Source organism: Podarcis melisellensis (assembly GCF_964234715.1).
Source record: "Podarcis melisellensis genome assembly, chromosome: 6".
NCBI lineage: Eukaryota > Metazoa > Chordata > Lepidosauria > Squamata > Lacertidae > Podarcis > Podarcis melisellensis.
Window position 1 is genome coordinate 50,518,995 of NC_138538.1, and position 20,840 is coordinate 50,539,834.

A 20,840-nucleotide genomic window follows, 5' to 3' on the forward strand; every position below is an offset into this window, starting at 1 on the left:
GCTCCGTGACCCCCACTTCGCCGGTAACCGGAATGCTGCTTAGCAACGCAGCGGCCTTAGCAACCGAGCGGCCACCCCTTTGCATATACAGTATAAATACACACACACATACACACTGCCCGTTTTCGTCAAAAACAAAACCAAACCGAGCTGGGCTTTGCCAGAGGGTCCCCGCTGGAAGTTTTGAAGCAGCCCAGGAAAGAAGGAGCAGTGGAGGCTAGGGCAGTCTGTATACGGCAAGAGCAGAACGAGGGGTGTGTAGGGAATTGCGAAGGCTTCGAGACTGAGAGGGTGGTGGGCAGAGGCCACGAACTGAGAAGCTAGAATTCAAGCCTCCTCTGAACGAGGAGAGAAAGGCACTGGACACTTTGCTGCATTATTCGTTTATTCTGCATCTCAAATTCCAAAGCTGAGCTCCAGCAGAAAATCAGGGTGGGAGAAAACAAGCCCCACCCCACTCCGCAAGAACATATTTCTGGGGATGCAAAGAAGTTTTGCATTTTGTTGTTTATGTTTGCCCTGGCAGGGTTATCATTTGTTTTGTTTTGTTTTCCTAGCAGGATTCCTGTGACTTTAACAACTGCAGGATGGAGTAGTTCAGACACTTGGTGAGTTGAACCTTAATGTCTTTCTGCAAGAAACTCATCACAAATCTGAACTACAATGGACAGCAATTTTTAGCTCACAGCTTATCTAAATTTTAGGTTCTAGAGCCTACAGTATATTGTTTTTGCCCAAGCACATCACTATGAAGGATTCTAGGTTGGGTTGTTTTCATTATGCCTATTTTTGAATGGGTTAAGATGATTCTAATACCAGGCAGAAAGGATCTCCTTTGGGGAGTACTGTAATATAATTAGTTCTTTCAGGGAAGAAGAGTTAGAACGCATTCCCAACCATTCCTACTTAAGAGTAAGTTCATTGAATCCAACGGAGCTTACTGCCAGGTAAGTGAAATTATGATTGCAGCTTTAGTTACTGGGAAAGATTTTAACATTGTGTGTACCAGATGTGAAAAAACAGAGAAATCAAAGGGATATCTTCTAAAATGATTTTAATTAGGTAACTAGGCCACTTGATATATGAAGAAGTTACTGTCCTTTGGCTAAAGTATGTGCTTTTTACTTTATGTCCTACAATTCATCAGGCATATTGATTGTACACTTCTGCTTCCATAGAGCGTTGGAGAAACTGAGATTGGACTCCACAACATGGTTGGATCACTCTGTCTATTGGATCTTTAGTTTATATAATAGATAGTTAGTGATTATGTGTATTTATTAACACCTCCAGGATCTTTATAAACTTGACATCTCATGAGAAATAGGAAAAACCCACAAATTTCAATAACTTTTTGAGACATGATATATATGACCAAGCCCATAAGAAATATTTTTAAGGTGGGGGAATTTTAAAAGCTTAAGTTGTTAGAAATTAACAAATTGCAAAAGATACTACTGGGACAGGCTCCTTCACTCAAGATGGGAGCCAGGTAACATAATCAATATTCTGAGTGTTTAGAAGTTTCTGTTTTCTGATACTAAAGAATATATAAAAGCTTAAAAAGGACTGGTAGTTTTCCATTAGAATTCTGTGAGCACTTCTCAGTAGAACTTGTACCACATTTAACTCCATTGTTTTGTTAATACTGAGGTGCCCAAGGTTGAAACTCCTGATATATGTAGGGAGGTGATATTAGTAGTTATCCAAAAGCATTTTGCCCCTTGGGGCAATCCTGTTCATATATTAGATGTGAAAATGTTTACTATGTTTCTCAATGGAAGGATTAATTATACTCTTATACATTTACACACCCTATATTTAAAGCATATTTATACCACTTTAACAGCCATGGTTTCTCCCAAAGAATCATGGAAACTGGAGCTTACCCTTAAGTGAATACAGTTCCTAAGATTCTTTGTGAAAGCCTTATGCTTTAAATGAATCAAATGCTGTGATTATGACCCATAATCAGGTTCTGAATATCATTCAGTTTCATGAAATGCCCCAAATCCTAATCATTTTTCTCTGGATATGGACAGTACATTGGATTGCTTGAAAAAGATTACCTTAAAAGGCTTTCAAATAAAATGAATTTCAGGGAACGTTTTGTATGGGCCTTCGGACTGAGAAGGAGCATTAAATCATGTTGCTTTTCTGTGAGGGGTCCGTAGCCATTGCTCTGAAAGAGATTAAACAGGTTTGCTCTTCCTGCGGACAATACTAGGTTGTTTTTGAAGAACCTGCTGCAGTTCTTGCCTGCTCTGCTCAATAACCTAAGAATGTACAGTATTATTCAACCTTTAAATCACCTTAGACAAATTGGAACAGTGGAAGGAATTCAAAGTCATACTAAAACAAAAGTTCCATCAGCACAAACATTTTTGCTTGCCTGATGGAAATACCTCTCCATGCTGTTCTGGGCATTCTCCTGGCACCTCCCCAAGCTAATTTGTGGGGATGGGGGTGCACAGGAGAGGAGAGGAAGGAAAGTCCCATTGCTTAGTAAAATCCAGCCCTTTAATACCCAAGGTAAAAAAAGAAATAGTATTTTGCATTGGTAGTGTTTAAGGCTCCAGATTACAAATAAGCTTAAAGACCTGAAGAATGGAAGTTTTGCTTTTATACTGTTCAACATTAAGGATGCTGTACATATTTTGAATGGCTGTTAAGGTCTCTCTTAAGGGATGTACAGCAACACTAAAATGGCAGTGTTTCCTAAAGTGTTAGATCTGTTTCAGATTGTGCTTATGGTTCCATTAAAGTGGTTAACAGCTTGGCAAAAATATTATATGGCAAGGCAAGAAGCCAAGGATTGCTAGATTTACTATGCATTAGCCAATTAAGCATGGTGGGCTTCCTGTTCTGGATTTCACATTGGATTGCTATGCTGCTGAGTTTTGTGATTTCATTAGTTTGGTACAAGTGCCAGAAAACAAATATTGGAAGAAGATGGAAAACAAAGGGATACCCAATTACTCAGGTACTGTGGTATGTTTTTCTTTCTAAATATAGACTTAAAACCTGGCAGCATTATATCCCTGACTTCATATGGGAGAAATGGAAAGAAAAGTTACCTCAGATATCTCCCCTCTTACTTTTTAAAAATCCTCCATAGCAGCTGTGTTTGTAGCACTCAAATGTATACCTAATTGGCATCTTGGATAAATAGGCAGTTTCTGTTTGTGGCTCAAGATATCCTTGTACACTAATTCAAATGTCTACAAATAAAAAGGCTGGTGAGAGAGAGCTCTTGAAAATACTTTCTACAGAATTAAGTGCTTTTGTCATTTAACAATATGTACACATGGCAGATTTCTCATGTTCTGAGTTCAGCACTTGAACAGGTATGTTTTTACCTCACTGACATCCAGAACCTATCTGTGCAGATGGCAAACTTGTGCCAGTCTCAATCTTTTCCAACTCAATCCAGAAGGCAATTGTGGGCTGAAGTCCCTATGTGTCTGGATTGCAGAAGATAGATGTGGAACATATAATACCTTTTGAGAGTTTCTCTGTGGCTGTGCCCTTAAAAATGCATTTTCCTTTGTTGGAAGCCTGAATCTCTTTGTGTCAACTGTGAATAAAGGTAAACATATTCACAGTAGGTGGTGCCATTGAATCTTCAAATAAGAACATGATGTGGCCATGCAGCCTTCTCCCCCGTGACTGACTTCTGTGTATCAAGTGCTGTAGCCAAGTAGATGAAGATTTATCTTTAGCAGTCAAAGGACTCATTGCTTCCTAGAAAAAGGAGGGAATATATGCCCCCATAAAAATATGGAGATGTTAATTTAGAATCAAACTAGCAATTGTTTCAGTTGGAAAGTTCTTTTAACTAGATAAGTGTAGAGGACACAGGTGCACAATATGGAGCTATAATTTATAGTGAATGTCCCAAGATGAAAAACAACTTCTGCCAAAACGCAAATATCAGCTACAAGGCTCACGAGTAAGATTTCACAAATATTCTGTAAATCAAGTGAATGAGACTCATGTTTCACCTCGTCCTCTGAAAGGCTGCTACAGCTGTTCCCTTGTCAGTGCTAACATTTGTTATGGCTAATAACACTTTCAATCACAACTATTTGAGGAAAATTGATTTATTTAGAACCTTCTCTCCTGTGCTGAAAATACTCTGCCAAGGACAAAAGCTCCTGCAAACCACAGGTTGTTAATTCCCTGATGGATTCCTATGCATGTCTCAGCACTGCTTCTTTATACATTTTTGAAGGGGCTGTAAAGAAAAAAAATGAGATAGGTAAGCTCTTCTTTATATTTAATGTTGCCTTTATCATAGCAATTCTGTAGATGTTACCCCTCAAAATTTTGTATGTGAATCAAATCTGAGTTTCATGTGCTGTCTATAGGATAAATAAGATTAGTGGGGCAGTGCTGCCATAACTTCCAAGATGTCTGTGTTGAGTTTTTGCCTTTCAGACCGACCTACAGAATCCATTTTCATTAGCCACTTTACCAAATGCCAAAATTTGGTAACTACAGAATGACACTGCTTGTTAAGCCTACATTACTGAAATACTTGTTAGTACCTTGACAAAACAAACTAGGCTTTAATATGGTTCAAACTATGGTTTAAAACAAGCATGGTGACTTGCTTTAAATTACAATTTTAATGTGAGATGCAAGGTGTGCCAGTGTCAAAGTCAGGCATAGGCAAACTCGGCCTTCCAGATGTTTTGAGACTACAACTCCCATCATCCCTGACCACTGGTCCCGTTAGCTGGAGATGATGGGAGTTGTACTCCTGAAACATCTGGAGTGCCGAGTTTGCCTATGCCTGGTCAAAGTAGATGGGGCTGGTGTATTCTCTGATCTCACAAATGCATAGGTCTAAGGTTCTCTTCTCTTCTCAACAGAAGGACACAACCAGTCATGACTTCCATAAAGGAGCAGGCAGCCATCAGCAGGTTAATAAGTTTTCTACAGGAATGGGACAGTGCTGGCAAAATTGCTCGAAGCCACATTCTAGAAAATTTTATGCTAACCAACCAAGGCAAGACAGGTCCAGAACTGGAAATAGAATTCTCTCAAGGAGCCAGTTTGTTTCTCGCCCGTCTAACTGCTTGGCTCAGGTTGACGTATCCTCTTCCTTGGAGATCTCTTGTTAAAGTGTAACAAGAGCCAAAAAAGAAAGCAATAATTTCCCCATTAAAATTACCAGAATTGGCTACATATTGGCTTGATAAATTATATTTATTTTTATACCAGTTATTAGTATAAATTGCACCAACTTTTGCTAATTTTAGGGCAATTGTGCTCCAGTTATGGTAGCAGAATTTAATAATCCTGGACTTTTCCTGCAATATTGCCCAATGTCTTAAGTTCACAGAAAACTTTGCAAGTCCTACTTCAGACATGTCATTCCTCTAAATAAAGTATGAACTCCTGCAAAAGGGCTGAGGTGAGTAGGGAGAAAATCAGATTCAGCTGAGGTTTAGTGTGCCAGAATGTATTTAATTTAAAGCCTTCACAAACTCACAATAGTTACATGTATGGAACGTGCCTAGAGCAACAATTGAAGTCCATTGGCATCTTCCTATCAGCTGCAAGTGGGTAAGTAAAAAATGTACCATTTCTATATTTGGATAGGATGCTGAGGTTTTTAGCACATTATGTTGGTGTGAAAGAGGTAGTGAGAATGTGGTGTTTGGGAAAATGTAATTGTATTATCAAAGAGATTGGCAAATATAAAAAGCTCTGCTTTCTGTGGCTTGGTGCTTCTTTGCCTGTTGCCTAAATAACCATTTTATCAAACATGAAATCATGCAACTTGCACACTGGCATGGCTTCAGGAATAAAAACTACTCCAGCAACAACCATAGGGAATGTTCTTAGATGAAGCATTCCTATAATCTCCTTGGCTGAGATACCAGGTTGTAAGTGTTGGATTTGGGAATACCTATGCCCAGTTCTGTATATGGAAAATATGGTCAAAGTTTTCTTCCCCCATAAGAAAACTGGAATTGCTTTAGTTCATCAGCTTGCATTCCTGTAAAGAATGGAACACTAGTGAATGACTGAAGTGCAAAGTCTTTCCCTTGGCAGCTCTGCTGCTTTAGTAAAGGGGTTACTAAAGTGGTGTTTAGGAAGAGAAGCAGTGGAGCTGCCAATTACTTTGCCTATGAAAAGAAACGTAACTGTTAATAAGTGTGAAATAATAACTGAAATCATATTATGCAATCTTGTTGCAAATAGACTTTAGATCTGTTGCTTTCTTCTCCACATTTTTTCAGCCAGCGATACATTATTGAATTCCTGGAAGTTGGTGGTATCCTCACATTGCTGGAAATACTTGGGCTCAACCAACTGAAAGAGGAGGACAAAAGGGAGTCCATAAAGCTTCTTCAGTTAGTAGCAAGATCTGGCAGGAAGTTCAAAGAGATTATTTGTGAAAGCTATGGTAAGGCAGATTGTGACAAATGAGATGTACTGCCAGATATTTAAGTGAAGTGGTTTTCTGACCTCAGGGTTTTCCCCACAGAGCTCAGCTTATTCTTTCCACCCCAGTGAATACCACTGATAGAAAAGAGTTGCTTTCTTCTTCAGTATCTCACCTGTCACAGGTTCATCAATAAAAGGGCATGGAAACATTTGATTCTCACAAGGATCTTACTTTGTAGTGTTTTCCTTTCATTGCAGTATATAGCAGCCAGGATATTTCTACCTGTAGAAGATGAATAGATCTCTGAAACATCAGCATATTAATATCTCTGTAAAGTTTCCTTTCTTGGGTAGAGTAGGATGAAGTGTTTTAACTACAGTATTAAAAATTAGTGTATGGGGAGTTAAACGCAAATAAATTCACCTAGGCGGGAATATAAACTTTTTTTAGTATCTACCATAAAGTGACAGTGGATGCTTGTTTACTGCATTGCTCCACTGAAATGGATGAGTGTGATATATGTCCATCCCAGTCTAGCAAGGGAAAGCTGTATGTGAAAAGTACACTGTAAATGGGGATGCAGATTTTGCATCTGGATGTGCATTCACATAGGAGTGCTCAATGAATCTCATTTAACTGGTTGAATATGGCTTTTCATGCAAATCTGAAGCTGCATCCAAATTCAGAGCCAGTCATTGCTGCCCATAACTAGTTGTGTGAGCTTGAACTCTATTGATTAGATTGGATTTATATTCAGCATTATCCCACTGGCTCAAAGCAGCTTACAGTGGCTTTCCCCCTAAACCTTAATAGTCCTGTCCCCTAAGCTCCCACTTCCTACTTGCTGCAAGCCATATATAAGAGAGAGGCGCTCTCTCTCTCTCTCTCTCTCTCTCTCACACACACACACACACAGTCAGTCCGTCTTGTGTTTACCCAGAAGTGAATCCCACTGAGTCCAATTTGGCTTACTCCCAAGAATACAAAGTGCATGTTTAACAATTGTAACCTTAGACCAGCACAATTTCAAAAACAAGGACTGATTGAAACAGGGATTAAATCAACTGAATAAGGAGGCTATTTATTATTTATTTATTCATTTGCCCTAAAGTCTACAGAATTTTTACATAAATGGGCAAATACTTGAAAACTCAAAGTCTGAAAACCATTGCATATTTTAGCTAGTGTGAGGTGCAATGGCTTCACTCCACTTTGTTTTCAGTTGTAGACTCTGAAGGTATATGGGAAACAGGATTTACTTGAAGATAGCCCTGTACATTGATCCAAAATTTTCCATACATGATACCATTTGAGAAACCCATTTAGTGATTAAATAGATGTGATGTTAAGTGTGTCTTTACATAAATCATACACATTTTAAGAATTGCAAATAGCAATTGGTTACAATCATGTTCACTATTAGAGTGATTGCCTGCCAATGGTACTCTGCATATTTATCAATGTATAATAAGGGTGTCCTTTGCTACTTACAAAATACTTGTATTAAAACTTACATTTTATTTAAATACAAGCTAAAACATGGGGCTGCTTAGCTGACAATTTCTAGCCTGCGTGTTCAGAAAGCTTTTTTTCCTTTATAGGTGTACGATCAATTGCTGAGTTTTTTGCCACCTGCAAGTCAGAAGAGACTCAAGAGCAAGTACAGATTCTTCTGGATGCTTTAGGCCATGGCAACCCCAAATACCAGAATCAAGTGTACAAAGGGCTGATTGCTCTTCTAAAGTGCACCTCTCCAAAAGCCCAGCAACTGTCCCTACAAACATTGAGGACAATACAGGTGAGCAACAACAAGATGGAGTGGGAGCATGGGGTTGCAATCTTTGTTTCATTAACTACAGTATATGGAACTTCTTCCCATCATCTGTTACAGACAACATGCATTTTTTCCTCAGGGGCATCTGTGTTTCTAGCCAGTGCAGGGTCTACAAACTGCACATATATATTGCTATTAACAGTTAAATGGATCTAAGTGCCAAATACCATGCCAAAGGAACCAACTATATTAGGCAAGAAAGGCTAACAGATCTGACCTGAGTTTGATAATTGAACTATAAGTAATGGAGATATAAGTAACCCAAATACATTGCCTTAAAATACAATGTTTGTAATTGTATTTAAATAGGTTTAAAGGGAGTTTCTTTTAAAAAATTACTGAAATCCTATTCTGCCCCCATGTCTAAAATCTGAAATAGTACTCCTGAAAATATGTGGTTTTTTAAGCTAAGAACTGTCAGCTGTAGAACACACCACCCCAATTATGGCTAGATCTAGATTAGGGACACATAGAACTTATTGACATCTCCCTTAACCATTCTAGCTAATGGTTATTTCTAATTAATGCACTTATAAAACTGATTGGTATAACAGATTCATGAAGAAAGAGTGGTCTCCCTAAATACTGCCCTTGCATCTTTATGGTTCATTGCAGCATGTTGTCTGATCTCACCTGGGTGAGAGTTCACATTACTGCATTAGAGAAGTTGTTGTTTTTTTGTTCATTTTACAGCTCTTGCACCCCACGTTGTTTATATCAGCACAGCTTTAATTTGCAACAGGGAACTTCAATCAGTTACAGCAATCTTCCTTTTACATTCTTACAAAATGAATTGTCTTCCCTCAGAGTGTTTCATGTATATGTTAAAATATCGTCTGACGTGCTCCTAAAAGGGATTTGCATCACCAGGTCAAAATATAATCTTTTGTCTGCTTGATCATGCTGAAGATTTGGGTAGCCCAGCTCTTCCTTGTGATCTCTTGATTGTGACCTATATTTTTCATGCTTGTTCTGTATTACAGCATACTAAGACGGGGTCTCAAATATTCTTCTCTTGCTCGTTTACTTTGGCAGACAATTGTGGGAGATGCCCATCCAAGTATTGTGGACTCAGTGCTTAGTGTGCTCCGTTCTCTGCACCTGGAGGTGCAATATGAGGGTAAGATGACTCTATGCACTCACCTCCACTTTTGAAGCCAACCCTCAAATCGTTGAGTCCAGGTGACTACCACATACTGAAATTGAAAATCAGTTTTAAAATAATGCACCAGTGAGCCAAATGTCTATAGGAAGGGAAGAACCCTAATAACTAAGGCATTCATGAAAAAGCAAATTTTATGTAAGGTACAGCACAAGGTAGCCTACTTACAAGGCATACTGGTCTTTGGCTGGTGCCAAAGCTGGGTGAATCCAGTGTGTGTTCTAATTTGCATGGAAGCTACCACAATTTTCTTTTTTAATGCTATATTTGCTTCAAAACAGATAACTTACAAATTCCCAAGTAGCATAAACAGCATGTCTTCAAAGCAGGTGACTCACTGGCCTTTATTCCATACAGTTAAGCTGTGTGGTTAGTGCTACCAATTTTTTTAAAAACTAGTGTACGCATTTTATGAAAGAACCAACAGACAGTGCCTTTACGGAGGGATTGAAGTCTTTAGGAACATGAGAACTGCACAATTAATGTGCTATATTGCCTAGTGCATTAACAAACCCACTTTTAAATTGAGTGTTCTTTGTCCTATAACTGCCATATAAACGTAAGAAGGACCTGCTGGATAAGGCCAGTGGCCCATCTAGTCCAGTATCCCATTCTCAATGGCAGCCGGCAGCCTGTGGAAAGCCCAGAAGCAGGACCTGTGCTCTCCCTGCCTATGATTCCCAGTAACTAGTAAACACACTGGAACAAATGATTAACAAAGACTGGACATAGTTGAACCACCTTTTAGGCTTTGTGTAGGCAAATTATTCCCCAAGAAAAACTGAGGCTTGCTCTGTGCAACAGGAGCTACCTTACTACTATTACTCTGTGACAAAGCACCCACTTTAGTATCTTCCTTCTTCTAGCGATTCAACTTATCAAGGACCTCATGGCATATGATGTGCGGCCAGCTTTGCTAAAAGGACTGGTTGCATTGCTAAAGCCATCAAGACAGGAGACTGCCAAAATGCAAGCCAGAATCCTGGAAGGTGAGATCCACAAATGCTGCCATTTGGACCCACTTATGAAGATGTTCCCCACTTCTACATCTCCTTCCCTATCTCTAGAGTATATTAGTCTAAGGCTGTGTTCACATTCTCGTATACTGTGCACTCACTACATTTCCGGTTTTTGTGTTCACAAGATGTTAGCCAAAATGCATGTTTACTGTACTTCATACTACTGTTTGGTGGTTTCTCAAACCAGCTTCACACCGACTGGAGTTATTAAGCTGTTCCCAATTTGTCTCCACCCTTGTATGAACATCTCTGCACAGGGTAAAGACATTCCTGCCTGTCAACATTCTCTGGTGCAGGAACAAATTGAAGCTGTGCTGATGTAAACAGGTTGGGGTGCAAAAGCTATGAAATGCACTGAAAAAACAACTTCACTGTTCTCTAAGGCAGTATTGTGAACACACACTTACTGTAGCATTTATATTCTTCATGTGTTGAGAAGGGAAGGCATATATTTTAACAACTTAAGCCCATCCTCTGTTCCTTTTCTTTTATCATGGGGCCCAACCTCTTTCCTCATTCATACCTGAAAACCTCTATCAAGCTCCAAGTTTGCTCAGAGCGGGACTGTAGGGGTATGGAATGAGAACCCATTGTGATAGAACAGAAATTCATCTCAATCACCAGCCTGAGAAACTGGAGCAGGGAGGGCTGCAGGCAAACATTGACATCTTTCAAAGCAGACCCAAACCAACATTCCCTGCCTACCATCAAGGAATCAAATTTCTGCATGGCATGTGAAACAGCAATTAGCTGGTGCTAGCCTAAGTTAAACTGTGCTGCTGGATAGGTACTGAATGGATTTTCTGTGCAATTCAGTTCTTTCTGGACAGTGTTTTAGGTCAAAAGCAAAGCTTTGGGGCAGGCTATGAGACACAGTACCTGACTCCTACATTGTTTCCTACATACAGAAGCTGGTACGTTACACTTGATGGAGTCCTTGCCAGCATATATTCAGCAAGCTGCTGCTGCCAAAGCCATTGGGTAAGAGATTAGGATGGGTTACTGGAAGCAGTTGCCAACACAGAGGCAAACTGTGAAGCACTCTTAGCCCAGTTTTGTGTAGGCCACAGATGCAAACTAGAAAACACCTCACTTATTGTGTGAAACAGCCACCAGTTCACAGTCCAGATTGACAAATTATATACACCCACTTCACCTGCTACTCAGATGGAGGCAGTAGGGCACTAGGTTGGGCAGTGTTTTTATATATTTTTAATTGATGGTGTTAACTATATGTTTTAATCATACTATGATATCTACTTGCTGCATTTTGTTCCAAGAACCTCAAAGTAGCAATTTTAGTCTCTTAACATAGCACACTGGCTAAGAGTGACTTGCATTGCCCAAGGCCAGCCAGTAACCAAGCATATCTATTTGAAACCCTCCCTACCCCCATCCAAACATTACTATAAAATGGCTTTCAGGGGTTGAAGTTGAATCCATGCCTTCTGCTTCTTGATGCAACATTAGACAGCCAGCATCACATCCAGTCCCTTAAAACACATTCAGAACTAGAATACCTATATAATCCAACCACTATCCTCTTACCTTTCAGAGTTTATAACATGAGCTAGAATAGTCAGGTTATCAATGGAGCTATACATAAAATATCCTCTGAATATACAGCTCCTCTCTAATCATTTTAGGGTTATCATCTTCAGCACTAGACAAAGTATTTGCTGCTTAGCCAAATTCATGTCACCATCCACCTTACTAGGCTTAGCACCATAACAACTCAATACAATAGATTTGCCCAGTCAGCTTATTTTCTTGGCAGCGTGTGCCTTTAACAACTGTTGCAGAAATCCAACAGTGCAACAGTTAGGAAAGCTGAACCTGTTGGATGTCTTCTATTACTATTGGATGTCTCACTGTCAACCAGCTGGCACAGAACAACCTAGATCTCTCTAGCTTGTAAATTAGTGGGATGCTCCCTCTGCTCTTAAACCCCCTTCCCCCTCTCTTATCTGTTTATTGAAAACATTTTTATCCCACTCTTCAAACACTCAACTTTGCAGAATTCTGGCCCAAGACTCCAGAGATGTGGCTGAGGAGCTGGTCTTCTTGAGAGTGGTGCATGGTCTCATGTGTGCCATGGGCAACAAAGATCACACTAACTGCCAGAGGCAGGCCAGCATTACCCTAGAGGCAAGTGACTTTGTTGAAAAGGAGGAAACTGGGCATAGATGTGTATTGTCACTTTTTCAAAGCTCTCTAAGTGAAGGGGTTGTTTCGGTGGGTGGAATGGATGGATTGGATGAGATAAAAAGTTAGTCAGTGGATTAAGCACTAAAGAATACAAAGATCAGACTATGACAGGAATAAGGCTTTCTTAGTATTTAACATGCATGGCTTGTAGATGTTGGAAGCATGGGAGCAGAAACTGCCTGTATATTTATGCCAAAATCTACAGAAGTGTTTTTAAACTGTTTCTAATGTATTTTAATGCCCTGGGATCTTAGGGTGAAGGACGGGTAATTAATAAATTAATACCACTAGAGAACTTTTAAAGTCTCAATTGTGCTGGGAAATTATGGTTGAGGCTAGAGCTTTGGAAAGGGATAACGGCAGCCCCCCACTAAAGATTCTGAGTGATGAAGACCAGAACAATAAATACTAATGAAACCTGGATAGTAAATATTAGATTGCAGAGTTTTATACTCCTGTAGCTTACAAAGAGCTGCATCCAACATTATACAGTCAAACATCGGATCCCGAACACCTGTGTTTTGGAATGCTTTGACTACTGAACGCCGAAAACCCAGAAGTAAATGTTCCGGTTTTCGAACGTTTTTCAGAAGGCGGACATCCAACGCAGCTTCCGCTTGAGTGCAGAAAGGTCTTGCAACCAATCAGAAGCCGCACCTCGATTGTCAGACATTTCGGAAGCCAAACGTTCGACAACTGAGGTTTGACTGTACAAGCTAAGTTTCACTTGTGCAATGGAGTCCTGTTTCCTCACCTCTCTGCATTCAAAATTTGCTCCAGAGTATACCCAACCCTCTGGAGTCTGGAGAGTTTAAAGATGCATCATGGGCTGGAGAGGAGGGAGAAGTTATGTTAACTCAAGCAGAAGTGCTGCACAAACAGAAAAGCAGAGTTGGATACAACCCAAGGATTACTCTTATTTTCCCTATGGATTAAATTCTGTTCCCTTGCAGCATTTTGTAAGGATGTTCATAGTGGTGGAGAATCAAACCCAGAGCGCCATGGGAGAAAAACTGTTTGAGCTCTTTATGGTATGTCTTGTCTATCCTCTGTACTAAGGTTATGGGACTCAGATATGAGATGTTTTATTTGCCAAAAGCAACAGTGAGATTTAAGACAAAACACCTGAAATCCCAAACCACTTTTCTGAATTGTTTAGAAGTCTTCCCTCCACCCAGCAACTATAGTAAGAATCACTATCTTCTGTGGCATAGCCAACGTTAGACAAGACCTTCAGTAACTGTTAAATTCAAATGAATGCTTTAAGAGAGCCAGAGTTCAGAAAGGGTAGTGGTATCTTCTTACTACTTCTGCCATTGTAAAAGCTGCTTTCTGTTTACCAGGTTTCTCTTATCCCCTTATCTTAAACCACTTAGAAACCTATTTTAAGAGCATTAAGCAGTATTTAAATTAATAACAATCTTGAAGAGGAGGAACATAGAAAGTGGCACAGTAGAGGGAAAGCACAGCTCTAGACCTTTTTTCAGAATAAGGGCAAGAACATCACTGGCTTTTCCATTTCTAAGTAAACATATTCAACCATATTTTTCCATTTCTGTAAAAGTTGTTCTGAAAATTGGATTGGCAGATTTTGAAAGAAATTAATTTGGGAAGCTTGCATATTTTAAAGTGTGGATTTACTAGTAAAGCTCATTCTAATACAGTCTCTGTCTTCATAGCTGCATATGATGGTTATAATAACCAACCACCTACAATTATTGAATGATGTTTTATACGAAGTCTCAAAACTATTTACAATAAATATTTTCTATTTTTCTAAACATTAAAACACATGACATTAGTACAGCAGCACTAAAGTCCAGATTGAGCAACTGCAACAATATAATTAAAGCTGCCCCCTATGTCAAAGAATAAAAATGATATTCCCTGGTGGCAAAATTATAATAAAATTGTCATCAGCTGTGCCTTTCTGGAGAGAGCATTTTAAAAAGATGGTGAACTATTACAGAGTAGGCCCATTCATCTTCCTATTAAATTTTCCAAATATCCAATTTCAATCAAAAGCCAGGCAGCCATTAGTCCTTTAGCTAATTAAAATATTCCAAGAAGTTCACTGTTCAGATACAGTCATCCTAGCCTTTGAGTGAAGAGACATGTAGAGACAACTCCATTAGAGTGGCCCTTGTTTCAAGGAAGAGATGCCAATGAACCATCAGGAATTTCCCTCCATTTATTTCCAGCCCTGAACCTTGGAAAGTTCCTGCTTTTCAATAAAGTGCCTGTCTTACCTTTCTTCCCTCTAGCAAGATGCTACAAACTTGTACCTGAATATGGATGCTGTGCAGGCTGTTATTCTGGCCACCAATATAGTCAATATTCCGGAATATATTTTGGCTCAGGCAAAAATGGATATTCCAGGTATGTTGGGCACAGTTGTGGACAAAATAACTTTGGAATATGTAGATACCTCCTTAATGCTAAAAAAAGGGGGGGAGGGAAGGGAAATAATAGGATGACATATTGTGCAGGCAGGTTGTGAATAAGTACAAAAATATGAAATGGGACAAGTTATTAGTTCACAACAGTATAAACAAGAAGGGTCTTATGTTAATTCAACAAATCCAGAGGGGACAGAAATTACATATGAAATCTGTAGAGAGAAATGCTAGTTAGATAACAAGAAAAAAGTACTGTGTATACTCTTGAGAGTGATGTGCATGTTGGCATGCAGCCCTTCTGAGGGCTGGCAAAGCCTCAATGTGGCTCTCAAGCAAAAAATGTTAGCCACCCCTGTATTATGCATTTATAATCTTTACGGCTTCACTTGTGCATACTGCATTTTATTTTATGGAAACTGCCATGTGAGGATGCTTAGCCTGGAGGCGGTTGGAGGATGGATGGTGGCTAATGGATTGAAGTTGAATCCTGACAAGACAGAATTACTGTTTTGGGGGGACAGGGGGCGGGCTGGTGTGGAGGACTCCCTGGTCCTGAATAGGGTAACTGTGCCCGTGAAGGACCAGGTGCGCAGCCTGGGAGTCATTTTGGACTCACAGCTGTCCATGGAGGCGCAGGTCAATTCTGTATCCAGGGCAGCTGTCTACCAACTCCACCTGGTACGCAGGCTGAGACCCTACCTGCCCGCGGACTGTCTCGTCAGAGTGGTACATGCTCTAGTTATCTCCCGCTTGGACTACTGCAATGTGCTCTACGTGGGGCTACCTTTGAAGGTGACTCGGAAACTACAACTAATCCAGAATGCGGCAGCTAGACTGGTGACGGGGGCGGCCACCAAGACCACATAACACCGGTCTTGAAAGACCTACATTGGCTCCCAGTACGTTTCTGAGCACAATTCAAAGTGCTGGTGTTGACCTTTTAAGCCCTAAACAGCCTCAGCCCAGTATACCTGAAGGAGCGTCTCCAGCCCCATCGTTCTGCCCGGACGCTGAGGTCCAGCGCCGAGGGCCTTCTGGCAGTTCCCTCATTGCGAGAAGCAAAGCTACAGGGAACCAGGCAGAGGGCCTTCTCGGTAGTGGCGCCCGCCCTGTGGAACGCCCTCCCATCAGATGTCAAAGCGATAAACAACTACCTGACATTCAGAAGACATCTTAAGGCAGCCCTGTTCAGGGAAGTTTTTAATGTGTGATATTTTAGTGTTTTTTGGTTTCTATGGAAGCCGCCCAGAGTGGCTGGGGAAACCCAGCCAGATGGGCGGGGTACAAATAATAAATAGAATAGATAGATAGATAAAAGGCAGCTTACCAGTACTTTAAGTAAATACAGTGGTACCTTGGGTTACAAATGCTTCAGGTTACAAACACTTTGGGTTACAAACTCCACTAACCCGGTAGTAGTACCTCAGGTTGAGAACTTCGCCCCAGGATGAAAATGGAAATCACGCAGCGATGGTGCGGCAGCAGCGGGAGGCCCCATTAGCGAAAGAGCACCTCAGGTTAAGAACAGTTTCGGGTTAAGAACAGACCTCCAGAACGAAATAAGTTCGTAACCCGAGGTACCACTGTATCTTGTTTGTATAACAGCACAGTGGTACCTTAGTTCCCGAACTCAATCCATTCTGGAAGTCCGTTCGACTTCCAAAACATTCAAAAACCAAGGCACGGCTTCTCATTGGCCCTGGAAACAATGCCGACAGCCAAAACAGATGTTCAGCTTCCAAAAAACATTTGCAAACCAGAACACTTACTTCCAGGTTTGCGGCATTTGGGAGCTGATTTGTTCATCAACTAAGTTTTTTGGGAACCAAGATACCACTGCATTTAAAAAATAAGCTACCATACTTGGTACTGAAGTAATGAACTGAGTTATATTTCTTGAACTCTTTTTCCTCCCTCAGAGAGAAACTCAACTGCAGAAGATGAACAGGAACAGCCGTCTCAAATTAGAGAGTTGCTGTTTTAGTTAGTGACCTCTCAATTGTCCTCATTTATTGGGCTGTTGTTCATTTTCATCTATTTTTTCCATGCATTCTGTTTCAGGCCCTACTACCCATCCCCATGAGAAAAAGATGCAAAGCTCCAAGTGCCTTATGACAGGTGACTTTGAGTCCCTGTCCCCCCCCCCCTTTTCTCAAATCTGAAATCTACTTAGTTTGGTTATCAACCACCAGACACATCAGTTGCTCTAATTGTTCTTCAACAGCTGCCTTTGCAACAACATAACCATAGACTAATTTGTGTCATACTTATGAAAATAAGGAATAATCCCTTGTACAGCCACTTTGAGTTCTGAGGAGGAGACAGGATATCTATGTAATAAATAAAAACAGTACTGAACAACTAAATTTAAGTCTCTGTGATCATACATACCAGACACAAGACTTCACTCCAATTTGCAGGTTCAACTGAAACTGAAATAAATGAACATACAGAAGATACATGGGCATCTGGTTAGCCATTGTGAGAACAGAATGCTTGGCCTTATCTGGCAGGCTGCTCTGCTCTTACACTGTGAACTCTAAATCCCCTTGCCAACTTATTTTTGTGCAGACAGACTGAACCCTAATGTAGTAGAGCATCCAGAAGTCTACCATAAGACCAAATGTTCTTTTCTTCAGAAATATTATCAAAGGTAAAATATTTACAGTACATGATTTGCAAGCCAAAAGCAGAAACTGCCATTCTCTAGCAGCGCTACTGGGAAAGCAGCAATGGCTTCTCTAGCTATGCATTCAGCATATAAACACACCCTTGAATACTTCATAGCTTTACAGTTATATAAAGGGATTTTTGAAGTAATACAGCTCTTTAAGAGAAATTAAGGAGCAATCGTATGCTTAAGCCCATTGATTTCAGATACAGTTAGTTTTGTATAGGATTTGGCTGCTCTTTTCCTGAAGTGTACTTTCGCACAATGGATAGTATGTATGCTTACAGATCAGGCCTATCTACTTCATAGAGATGGAGATAAAATGTTGAAACTTCATATCAGTTGTTTCCCAACTCCTAGCTCTCTTCTCTTGGAAAGCATGCTATGCCATTAGCATCTCCTTAGCCACTTTGTATGCCTTAGATCTTAGGAAACAATTAACACTTGCATGCAGTAATGGCACCCTAAATTCACTTTATAATTGGCAATGCCAGTAGACAAAATTAGCAGCATCCTTCCCATCTTTTTGAAAGCTACACTGATACATCCATGCATATATCAGACTTTTCCTCATAGGGTGTAAGCACATATATAAATAAACATAAACACACACACTTGTTTAACACTTTCGGGAAGGTTACTGAAGCATACCCACACACTACTGGCTCTTGAGCAGTCCAAATAGTTAAACTTCACAGTTACAATGAAATGGCCCAAACAGTTGACACTTTTTGCCATTCTACTGATAAAATGCAAAAACTCAGAAAGGCAGAAGTTAATTTCCATTTCAGAACAGACTGACACTATAATTGATTTTATTCTGTGAATCGCCCTGAGACCTCTGGGTATAGGGCGGTATATAAATTCAATAAATAAATAAATAAATAAATGTAAAGTTTTTTGTATACTTTTTTCAAAATAATAGCCATTAGAGATCATTTTCTTTTAAGCACATGATTAATGCATAAAGCCAGTTGCTTAACACTGACAAGATTTCAATACCAGTATTTGACTAGTTTCAGGAGTCATAAACGGAATTCTTGCCTCTACATGAATGAAGACTATCACAGTCCAACACATTGACTTAAATAGATATGATTATGGTCATTGTCCATTTGCAACATTTATAACAGGAACAGCCAGGAGCTGCATACTCTCAGGTCTGCGTGAGAAAATACCCAGACCTCCCAGGGACTAATAACATTTGGTACTATATGGGCCTAAGTTGTTAAGCTGCACACATGAGGGTAGTGTTCCCCTCCACGAAGCCTTTGAAGAGCAGCAGTTGAAATAGCCACAGTAGCTAAGGAGTGGAGTCCTTTCTATCCAAGTTGGCTACCTTGGTCTTGTCAGGCAGAGCGGCTGGGTATAAATATTTTAAATAAATCCACAATGTTTTAAAAACTTTTATTTATGCAGTTTTAACAGCCTTTATACACACATTGCACAGTATCCATCACTTATCTCTTTTCCCGACTTCCCAATCCATCTCTCTTGCAGGTTAAATTGTATATTTAACCTACTTGTAGATTAAATTGTATATTGTACCCTCTAAGATAATCTCCAAAATACCTCCACTCTACTCTTCTCTTTAACTCTTTAACTTTATAAGTGGCCCATTAGTCCATATTCAACCTTTTCGCTGAGACCACCTCAGTTGGGGATATCCATCTTGGGGGTTTTCTCTCTAAGAGATCTTTGTGTCGCTGCCAAACCGTGTACATACTTCTTATGACATGGTTTTGGAAACCTTTGTGCAGCCTTGATTTGTCATAATGCAGATATGCATGCCATTCAAAGTGTAGATCAAAACCTTCTAGGTCTAAAATGTTGGTATCTCTTAGCTCCATCTATTCTTTCATCCAACAGAGACACGCTGCCTCATAATAAAATCTAAGGTCTGGAAGGGCAAAGTCCCTTCTTTCTCATATATCTGTCAGATTTTTATATTTAATTCGGGTTTCCCCACTACCAAATGAAGTTTGTCACGTCCTTCTTTCACATTTTAAAACAGTTTGGGCTATTACCATGAGTGTTTGAAATAAGATCATCTTGGGCAAAACATTCATTTTGACTGCGGATATTCTTCCTAACAAAGAAAGGTTCAGTCTAGTCCATTTTTCTAGATTCTTTTTATATCATTCCAGATTTTAACATAGTTATCCTGAAAAAGGTTTAAATTCTTAGCTGATATCCATATCCCCAAATATTTTTCTGTTTTAATTCCCATAATATTCTCAAGTCTTTCTTTTGCCTGTAAGTCTAAATTTTTTACTATCATTTTTGTTTTTTCCCTTATTTATATAGAATCCTGCCAATTTGCCAAATTTTGTTATAGTTTCTATTGCTCTTGGGACGCTTTCCACCGAATTTTCCAACATCAACACGTCGTCTGCAAAGGCTTTTACTTTGTATTCTCTCTGCCCAACCTTAATTCCTGTTATTTCATCATTTTTCGTATTTCTCTAGTTAACACTTCTAATACGTATTAGGATAAACAACAGTGGCAACAGGGGGCATCCCTGCCTTGTCCCCTTCTTGATGCTACTTTTTTCTGTGACATTACTATTTATTATTAAGCTCGCCTATTGCTCTGTGTATACTGCATTTATCCCATTAGAGAATATGGCATTCAGAACAGTATTCTGCACTAATTTCTTCAGGAAGACCCAGAACACATTGTCAAAGGCCTTTTCAGCATATAAAAATATTAGTGCTGCTTCTTTTTCATTTCTTTTTTCCAAGTATTTGATCACATTTCTAGTATTATTCCTTGGTAAAAAAAACCTCACGAATAGGTGATTCTAGGACCACCATTAGCTTTTTTGCCATTATTGCAGTGTACAACTTATAATAATTGTTCAGGAAGGAGATCAGCCTGTAGTTCTTGGGTTGGAGTATATCCTGATCTTGTTTGGGGATTAAAGTAATGTAAACATTCTTCTACAATGTTGGTATTGTTCTCCCTTGTAAACTTTCATTCATAAGATCTTTAAGGGGCGTGGTAATGTTTCTCTTAATGTTTTATAATATGCGACTGAAAGTCCATCCAGACCAGGAGGTTTGCCAGACTTTGCCTGCTTGATGGGGGCATTCAGACTATCTACTTGGTCCTTTGTTAGCTGTGGTAGATAACATTTTTGC

At 39.7% G+C, this 20,840-nt stretch overlaps 1 protein-coding gene and 1 long non-coding RNA gene across 20 annotated transcripts; one reads left to right on the top strand and one right to left on the bottom strand.

The window, feature by feature from the left end:
* The first annotated feature begins 5 nt into the window (after nt 1–5).
* On the top strand, nt 6–17,391 carry ARMH1 (armadillo like helical domain containing 1). Of its 18 annotated transcripts, XM_081914758.1 has the most exons (14): nt 30–254; nt 558–608; nt 4,235–4,261; nt 4,878–5,099; nt 5,506–5,574; nt 6,255–6,421; nt 8,005–8,201; nt 9,273–9,357; nt 10,266–10,388; nt 11,327–11,399; nt 12,437–12,566; nt 13,580–13,657; nt 14,891–15,005; nt 16,945–17,391. In XM_081914758.1, the coding sequence occupies exons 4-14, from the start codon at nt 4,894–4,896 to the stop codon at nt 17,007–17,009; spliced, it is 1,308 nt and encodes a 435-aa protein (XP_081770884.1). In that variant the 5' UTR covers nt 30–254; nt 558–608; nt 4,235–4,261; nt 4,878–4,893; the 3' UTR covers nt 17,010–17,391. The 18 variants fall into 18 exon arrangements, with proteins under 18 accessions (XP_081770895.1, XP_081770884.1, XP_081770893.1 ...); XM_081914769.1 differs by lacking the exons at nt 30–254; nt 4,235–4,261 and adding an exon at nt 6–23; XM_081914767.1 differs by having other exon boundaries at nt 30–608.
* On the bottom strand, nt 4,120–13,569 carry LOC309371788. Of its 2 annotated transcripts, none has more exons than XR_014169285.1 (3): nt 13,381–13,569; nt 6,576–6,685; nt 4,120–4,237 (listed from the first exon to the last, which is right to left on the bottom strand). It is a non-coding gene; the product is annotated as an uncharacterized lncRNA (long non-coding RNA). The 2 variants fall into 2 exon arrangements; XR_014169286.1 differs by having other exon boundaries at nt 4,184–4,237; nt 6,635–6,685.
* Nucleotides 17,392–20,840: the final 3,449 nt, after the last annotated feature.

What these genes read in the sequence shown, in the direction of transcription:
- ARMH1 (XM_081914753.1), top strand. Translation starts at nt 511, where the DNA reads ATGTTTGCCCTGGCAGGGTTATCATTTGTTTTGTTTTGTTTTCCTAGC. An exon ending in CCTGGAGGTGCAATATGAGG is followed by an intron (nt 9,358 to 10,265) that starts GTAAGATGACTC and finishes TCCTTCTTCTAG; the next exon opens with CGATTCAACTTATCAAGGAC. An exon ending in AGGCCAGCATTACCCTAGAG is followed by an intron (nt 12,567 to 13,579) that starts GCAAGTGACTTT and finishes GTTCCCTTGCAG; the next exon opens with CATTTTGTAAGGATGTTCAT.